General features: G+C 39.9%; 1 protein-coding gene across 3 annotated transcripts in view; it reads right to left on the minus strand.

Moving 5' to 3' along the window:
* Nucleotides 1-8,656, minus strand: part of ASAP1 (ArfGAP with SH3 domain, ankyrin repeat and PH domain 1) — a 368,280-nt gene that overhangs the window by 63,006 nt on the left and 296,618 nt on the right. For all 3 annotated transcript variants that reach the window (XM_019528166.1, XM_019528167.1, XM_019528168.1), the window contains 3 exons: nucleotides 6,746-6,932; nucleotides 4,629-4,714; nucleotides 818-933 (listed from right to left, as the gene is read on the minus strand). In XM_019528166.1, coding sequence (XP_019383711.1) covers nucleotides 818-933; nucleotides 4,629-4,714; nucleotides 6,746-6,932 — 389 coding nt within the window. The remainder of the gene's footprint in view (nucleotides 1-817; nucleotides 934-4,628; nucleotides 4,715-6,745; nucleotides 6,933-8,656) is intronic.

Here is an 8,656-nt window from a genome sequence, read left to right on the forward strand (position 1 = left end):
AGTCTTTAGCCCCATTTCTTTTTTAGTCTTGGGAACTAATGGGAATAACATGTTCTCTACTGCTCCCAGACACAAGAAGGAGTCTAACTTCCACCTCCATAATTTTGCATGAGAGGGGCTCCTGAACAGTCACGGAAAAATGAGGTTGGGAAAAATAGAAACAGTCTGAGACTAAAAGCCTGAAAACCCACTACACTGAGTTTTTACAATTCTGGTTCTTGGGGTGGGGGGAGAAGAGAAAGAGAATGGGGAGGGGAAGAAAAAAATAAAGTTGATTCTAAATGGAGAACAAAGAAAAGCTGCCCATAAGGGGTCTACTGAGGCCCTTGACATTTATGTCAAAATTAGTTTTTGACATCCAGCGAGGGGTGTACGATAGTTAAAGAACACGGGGGGGAGTTAAATATGTGGATGCTTCAGATGTTCTCACAGCCACAGACAGCAAGAAGGACCTGAATAGTGACATGCCTATTATACTCTACTGTGGTAGCAAGGACATAAGGTACAAGTGCATTCCAAGAGGATGTTACTTTTCATAAAGAATTAATTCATGTGCATGAAATTTATGTGCCTCTAGAGAGGAATAGCTTGAAGAAATGTAATATACAACAGTATAAAAATGATTGAGTAAACTATCTCTCAGCTGAATCCCTGCTATAAGCTCTGTTACTGAAAGATTCATATCATGGGTATGTGATTAATAGTTTTCATCTTTGGAAATTCAGTTTCAACACAATAGTGTAGAAACAAAACTACTGAACCTTATTATAGGAACAACTATTTTTTTTTTAATCAAACATAAAAAAAGAGAGCTTACCTATATCAACAGTTGGCTTGCCCCTCAGAAGCAACTTCAGACACTCAGGCTTATTATATATACTGCAGTAGTGTAGAACCGTATTCCCCAATGCAGTCTGTTTATCCAGGTTTCCACTAAATATTCAAAGAAAAGAAAAAAGGAAGAAATATTATATGCCTTGACCTTCAACCCCAAATCTGTCATCTCTATGCTGTATTTTTTAATGGATAACATGCATGGTTACACACATAACTTCTGTTACAGAAGAGTGAAAATTAGTAAGTAATCCTGTTTTTCAATTTAACAATGTCTCTGGTCTGGGAAATGCACTCCTTCACCAAAACCACGCTAAGAATTATGAACCCAGACAAACTCTTGGAGCGTTTTTGAGCAGCAGCTAACTATTCTAGTGACCATATTTTCCTTGAGCTGGTATTCGACATCCAAAGCTTTGTACAGGCAGTCCTTGGACTTGCGACAAATGGTTCCTGAAATCCGCATCTTAAGTCGAAACGTTGTAACTCGGAACCAACTTTCTCATTAGAAACAATGTTATAAATGGGGGATTGGTTACTGAACCAAGGCCTGATACCCTATTTTCACCAAAAATACCCCAGAATTTTGTACTCGATCAATTATAGATGAGTAATATAGCAACATTAATGCATTTATATCATAAATAGCAATCATATTGATTTGGAAGGACTTCTTTGAGGTGACTTTGCTGGAGTTTTTGAAGGGCTCCTGGTTGGACTTTTTGAAGTGTTTTTGGCTGGAGTCTTGGCTGCATGTTTTTCTGGAGCCCTGTCTGCTTTCTTAAAGAAAGTGTCCAAGGAAGTTTGGACAGATGTTCTTCAGGGAGACGAGTGACACAGCGAACTTGTTTGCTGGCGTGACACTGTATAGGATCAAGCGTTGTGAAGTCGAAACTGACGTCATAAAGTTGAAACAGGGTGTCGATTTATAAATGCTGTAAGCGCGAAACGTTGTAACTCAAAACACTGCAAGTGGAGGACTGCCTGTACTCCACTCCTTCCAAGGAACCCTCAAGTTTCTATTGGCCAGCCAGATGAATCATGTAATCGACCCTTGTTTTTCTATCATAAGAACATGCCCAATCAGAATATTTTGTGAAGTACTTTACATTAGTTTAGGCTGGGAAAAGAGAAAACATTTTTTTTTGTAAGTCTTTTTCATTTGACCATTTCATCCTGTTTTTCATGGTGGGGGGAGGGGGCGGGAGTGTACGAGTATCCTACACTTGGCTTAGCATGGTGGACAATGTTAAAAGTATGATTTGAGATATGTTCCTCTTTCCCTAAGATCTTTCCTCAGGTTTTCATCTGAGTGTCAAGGACATAGAAGCCAATGATTCTCATTGTGGGACTGTGGAGATAGATTCAGGAAGGACAAAAACTATGTTAGTATGAAGATAAAAATTGTACAAGTTAGCCATAGGCTTCCACCTCCCCTGCCTGTGTATTTGAATAAATAGAAGCCCTTTGCTGCCCCAAAGATGCACACTGTCCATCTCAGAATCAGGGCATGGAGCAGCAGCAAGGCTTTCAATACCGCATTTGAGTGGTTAAAAAGCCAGCACAGAAGTCTAGGGAGACAGCTGGAGTTACCACTACTCAGACCTGCTTCAGAGGCTCCTCCCACTCCTTTTTTTTTTTTCCCTGCCCAAAGAACTTTTCTTATCCAGGATGCTTTTACATGGAGACTTATAATGAAAGCGTCTATCACTATTGTGTTGCTAGCATGATAGCAGAATACTCTTTTTTTGTAAATTTGAGTTTTAACATAAGGCAATAAATAGAGCATTCATCAGGAAATGATAAAATGATTAGGAAAAATGCAATATGTCCATCTAGGGTTAATTGTGCTGTAGAAGACATGTAGGGTTCAGTTTAAATAAATAAGTAAATAAAACTGCACTCTGATTTTAAGCTTAACAAGGTATAAACTGGCATACAAATACTTGGCTATGTAGAACACTGGTCCAAAGAAAATGCCGACTGAAGGCATAGGCTAGAGAATTTTACTTTGAATGCTGTATAAAGGAAGAATTACTTTAAGCAACGTAGAAAGCAAGGCTTTCCAACTGGTGGCCCTTGAGAGGTTAGGTTGCAACCCCCAGACTCCTGTCTGGCCACCACTCCCCACAGCACTACGGCTGCAACTGAAGCCAGAGACTCTCGGCTCTCAGAGTGCAAGGCAGTGCACCATGGCATGGCCAGGGGAACTAAGAATGAGCCTGGGGCCATGGGTGAGGGGAGGAGTGAAAGGGGGTACAGGACAGGTGCAACTACATAGTGGGGGGGAGGTGCACAGATATGCAGTCCAGCAGCAAGGAGGGGGCCTATCCAGTGTGCAAGTTGGGGTGGTGGGGGGGTGGTTTTCTGTAGTGCAGACCATGGATGTGCAGGCTCCCCAAAGCATGTTCTCAAGATGCTTGACAAAACATAACATAGCGGTCCTTCATAAGTAGGTAAATACTATTACCTCCATATGACCAATGGAAATAGAGAAGGCACAAAGGATAAATAATTTATTGAAGAATAAGTTGATACACAGCAAATCACCAATTGATCTAAAATGGAATGTAGATTTCCTGACTCCAAGTCTGATGCTTTAACCACAAGAACAAACTTCCTTTCTTATACAGACTACATCAAGTGTGAAGTAGCTACACAAACTGCTGGAAAAGGGAAGGGAAACCATATGATTCATCAATGCTGTTCTCAAAGTTAAGATAAAATACCAGATATGACTTCCTGCATTCAAAAAATATATATACTGCAGTGATCCCACTGGTCTTCTTCACCTTTAAATTACTCCTATTATGTAAAAATCAGTTGGACAAGATATCGGCTCTTAATTTCCTTCACTCAGAGAGAAATTAAAAATGACAGGGGATCTATTCGTCATCTTTTTGCATATACTTTATAACTTTTCATCAGAAATACTTATTGCATAGCTATTAATTTTATTTAGAGTGAGAATTCTTATTAGATTTTCCTTATCAATCTCCTTGACCATCATAATATCTGAACCACCCAGCTAGACCTTGAAACAAGGTCCTTAAGTAACTATAACATTACTGTTCCCACAGTTTTAATCCTATTGCTTATTTCAAATGTCCATCTTTTCTCAAGTTACAGGATCACTACATATCACCATATACTATAAACTCATAGAAGAGAAAAGTATCTCTAAAAGACAAATAGCTCATTGCCAACAGGGTCAAATTGCTAGACTTACGTAAATTATCATAGGATCATAGGAAATAGGACTGGAAGGGACCTCACAAGGTCATTTAATCCAGCCGCCTACTCAAGACAATATCATCCCTGACTAAAGCATCCCAGCTAAGTGGCTCTCCAACCTGTTCTTGAACATTTCCAGGGATGACTTATGCTCATTCCTTTATATACATACAATCTGTGGAAACAAATCTTCAGTACTTTTTTTGTTTGGATTACAGTCTTTTCCTTTCTGTCCCTATTTTTTGACAGATTTCTTAGTCTCTTTTTCCAGTACTGTCAGTTTATATTAACTTTCCATTATCATATTTATGTAAGTTCCTCTTGATTTTTTCTTTTTTTTTAAAAACTGTCAGGGTAGTGCCTCCTCCTTTCAAGTACCTGTTTTTTATTCTGTATTTCTTACAAACAGAGCAGTCAACTCAAAGTTGAAACATGAAACATGCTCAGGTAGTTTGATTTTTAATGGAAAATAAACTGCTCAAAGCAAATTATGAGAATGATATTCAACAGATCTATTTTCCTTTAAGTTATTTTTGATTATTCAAGTGAGCAATCCATACCAGTTTTGTACAAGGAAGTCAACCAGATGGAGAGAGGTTTGGTCAGCAGTCCGGACTGCTAAATGAAGTGCTGTTTCACCTGGCTCCTAAACATAAAAGAAGAGAAGGAGGTTACAAAATGAAAAGTCACAAAGTTAAGCACTTGAGACACACTTCTCTTGCAAAGCTCATCCCCCTCCTGCCATACAGTTTCAATCATTTAACCTTTTTATTAACTGTTTAAATAGAAGCAGCATTAAGAAACATATGATATTGAAAATGACAGGGAAAAGCTATTAACAAAAGTGCTGCATTTCCTTTCACTGCCCTCTTCCTCTCTAACTAGTTTTCCCCTTTGGCTAATCAAAGGGCACAATCCTGAGATTACCTTCAATCATCATGCCAAATAACAACTAGTCCCATAAAGTAGAAGCATGGCTTATCAGGAGGTCTTAGTCCTCCCTGGGCTGAAGAACTGTGACCATCACTCCCTCCCCCTGTGACAAGCTGGGGCCCAGCCCAGTGCAGCCCAGCCCAGCCCAGCCAACATCTCAATTGCCTAGTGGAGGCAGAGGGATCTGGCCAGGGATTGAGAGGGATATGAATCAAATCAATATGTAATATGACTGTAACATCCTGTGGCACAGACCCTGCATTGTCACAAACCTGCAAAACATATGCACATTTACACAGCTATAGCAGTATATCAAAATAACAGTTGTAACCAACATCATCTAATATGAGTCAGTGCCTTCAGCTGGGTATCTGAATCAAACTGGGCCAATTTTCAGAAATCACTGACTGCAATAGGAGCGGAGAGAGCTTTCAACACTTTTAGAAAGAAAAAATGAGCCATTTTTTGTGAAAAAACACCCATTAAATGTCAGCAAAACTTAATTTTGTTTAAATAAATGCAGATCATGAATGTTTCATAATACACCGAGACAAGTACACAGTATGCTGCTACATGAAAAGTAGCTGCAATATTGCCACTGATAGCAAGGATCTGGGTGGGACAACCCAAGAGGTCCTTTCCAGTCTCATATCTTCCCCTGCCAACCTAAAAGAAATGCATTTTGGAAGACCTGGTGTAGCTCTAGTGTAGCTGCACCTGAAATGCTATTTTTAATTTCATCACTGTTTTATGGTAGTGTTTTAAAGGTCATTCATCAGGCTGCCCTCTGAACACAAGCACAGACACTCAAAAAACATGTAGGCCATATATTTCCTCTTGCTTTCTTCACTATACTATCATCATTTATTATTTCTAATCCAGTACATTCCAGAGGCAGTTGTTAGGATCCTTTATGTTTGTAAAAGGTTCAGTACAAATACAATCCCTGCTCCAAGACTAACTAGGAACAAAATACAATTTGTACATGCTGAAAAACAAAGGTTGGTGCTTGGTACAGGGGAAACAACTTCAGTAACAAGAATGCTAAATCAGAGACTAGCCCTGCACACAAGTTACAGGCTTCCAACTTTTGTTTTAATATACTTAAAACAAAAGACTTTATGGTTCAGAAGATTGCTTATTACAGACCCACCAATCCTCAGGGAGCTTACTGTGGTTATCACAGAAGAGATGGCCCCTCAAACATGACCTGAACATTATAGTTTTGTTAACTGATTCAGGAAGGGAATTTAGTGCAAGCAGAACAGCACAGAACATGGTTCCTCACATGAACCTGGAGGCTGCCACTGCTGACAGAGTACAGGAGCAAGTTCACAATACAATAAAGAAAAATATAGATAAGCAGGGAAGAACTGAGCAGCACTGAAGTCATGGACCAGAAGTTTTATGTGGAGAAGGGGAGCAATTGGAGGGACCAAGAAGACAGACATCCATCAAAAACACTTGACTAGAAAGAAATTGGGCTGCACCCAAAAGAGTGCATTCAGGTTTGATCACTGCATTATTTGTCTTTCCAATTTCTAAAGTATACTCCCCTGGTTACTCTGCAAACAGATCTCCAAACACTCATAATAGGCTCATTTAAACTACACTGAAGAAAATATACTGCATTGGCTGAAACCAGGGTTACAGCATGGGTAAAATATGCTGCTACTATAAGTGCTTGCGCTTTTAAAAATATACCGCTTAAAATTACTCAGTATTGTTTACCTGATAAGCTTACCTGTCCGGGCTCTAAGAGCGGCTCCATTAGCTCTACTCCCTCTGCATAGACTTGAATTAGTGCAAGTAAATCCCTGGATCTGACAGCCTCAAGTAGTTCATTCAGTTTAGCTGCTGCAGATGCACAAGTCTTTCTAGAAAACTTATGGTCTACATACTTAGCAGTGATATATTCTTTACGTGCCGTCCTGGAGGGTGCAAAAACCAAAAGTGGGTTAGAACTCTCAGCAAAACTGACTGATAATCTAAGCTTAACATCAGACTTTACCTTGCTATGGCCCCTAGCACATGTTCATTTAAGGATACAATGGGATCTGATCCCTGATTCAAATAACCATGCCTCCTGCATAGCAGGATGCCAGACTGTAGCATCAAGGATCAGATCCCCAAAAGACCCCATTCTCACTTGCCAGTGCAGGGGGTGTTAAGCTGCCTACAGCTGATAAACCCGAGTGATCCTGGCACCAGGAACAATAATCAGCTCAATGCTGGTCCCAGACCCAAGACCGCAGTGGTGCCAGTCCCATGTGCCAGTCCTGGTGCTGGAACTGATAATCAGCTCCAGAACTGCACTGGAGTCTACAGCTAGCTCTAATTACTCTGCCACATGTTTAATTTTGTTTAAGACATGATGGAAACCAGCCACAACAACCATTACCTCTTTTTTGTGGATATTTTTGTGTCTGGTTTCCCATTAACTCATTGAACATGTGGCAGGGTCACAATTTATGGTGCGATTTACATGCTGATTGTGTTTTAATTGTACCGTCTGCCAGGGGCCTTAGATTGTACCCCGAGAAGGGAGGACTGCATGAATTTCATGACCCTATCTTGTCATAAACCAAGCCAGTGATTCTCAACATTTTTTGTGAAAACGTCTTCCATTTCTGGTAATATTGCCCGATCCTTAATTCCTTGTATCATTTGGATTTTTAGGTTGGCAGGTTGTCAAAATTTCACTCGTGACATTGCAACGTATGGCTGGCCATATCCAAACATGGGCGAACACTGACTCTAGTAAGTGTTTAACCTTGGCTTTTGTTGACAGTCATTGCCAGGAAACTGCTTCCTGCATGTCTTAAAAGGTAGAGCTGTTTGATGGGCATGACTCTCAGCAAAAGAATGCACTTTCCAGTAGCATCTCATGTCATCACTTTTAAGACTATACTGTTGTTGTAAATACTTTTTACAATAAGTCTCATGCCATTGATTAAGACAATATTTTTATTCATATTTTGTAACAGAATCACCATCATCCACACCATAAGCATAAGCCTATGGGGAGGCAAACCACTTAGTGACAAACTGCTGAGAAACTTGGTTGAATATTGGATATCCTCATTACCATGTTTGTTATCTACACTTAATTAGTTCTTTCTTCTCCAATAATTCTGGCAACTATGCCCTCATTCATAGCATCACACTTTTCATTTTGAGGCAGAATCGGTATGGTGGAAAATGGCATCCTCTGACATGGCAATGCCACTGACCTACTTGCTTTAGTTACCTTCACTTAAAATGAAGTTTTCTGGTGCTCTGATAAGATTGAAACTATTTCTGTATGTGATCTTGGCCCCTTTCCCAATCCTTTTGAGATGAGCAGCAAATTGATCTGCCCCAGCTGTTGCTCTCAAGTTTCAAGTTTTTAAAATGTCTCCACAATCGCGGTATGTTCAAACATCTTTGCTCTGCATGAAGTCTCACAGCGGCCTGTCAGTAGGGCCTTGCGAAGCTTCGGTTACCAATTGGGTTCAGCGGAGATTCAACCTGATTTGGTGGCCGCATCTCTGAATCAAATCAGGAAACCCATTAAACTCTCCAAATTGAATCGAAGCCTCCAATTCGATTTGGAGAGATTCAGTGATTTGGACATAGACACACAGCTTTATATGTTTTTTTTTTTTTTTTTTTT

This window comes from Gavialis gangeticus, unplaced genomic scaffold (genome assembly GCF_001723915.1).
Source record: "Gavialis gangeticus isolate Ggan-Ray unplaced genomic scaffold, GavGan_comp1, whole genome shotgun sequence".
Lineage (NCBI taxonomy): Eukaryota > Metazoa > Chordata > Crocodylia > Gavialidae > Gavialis > Gavialis gangeticus.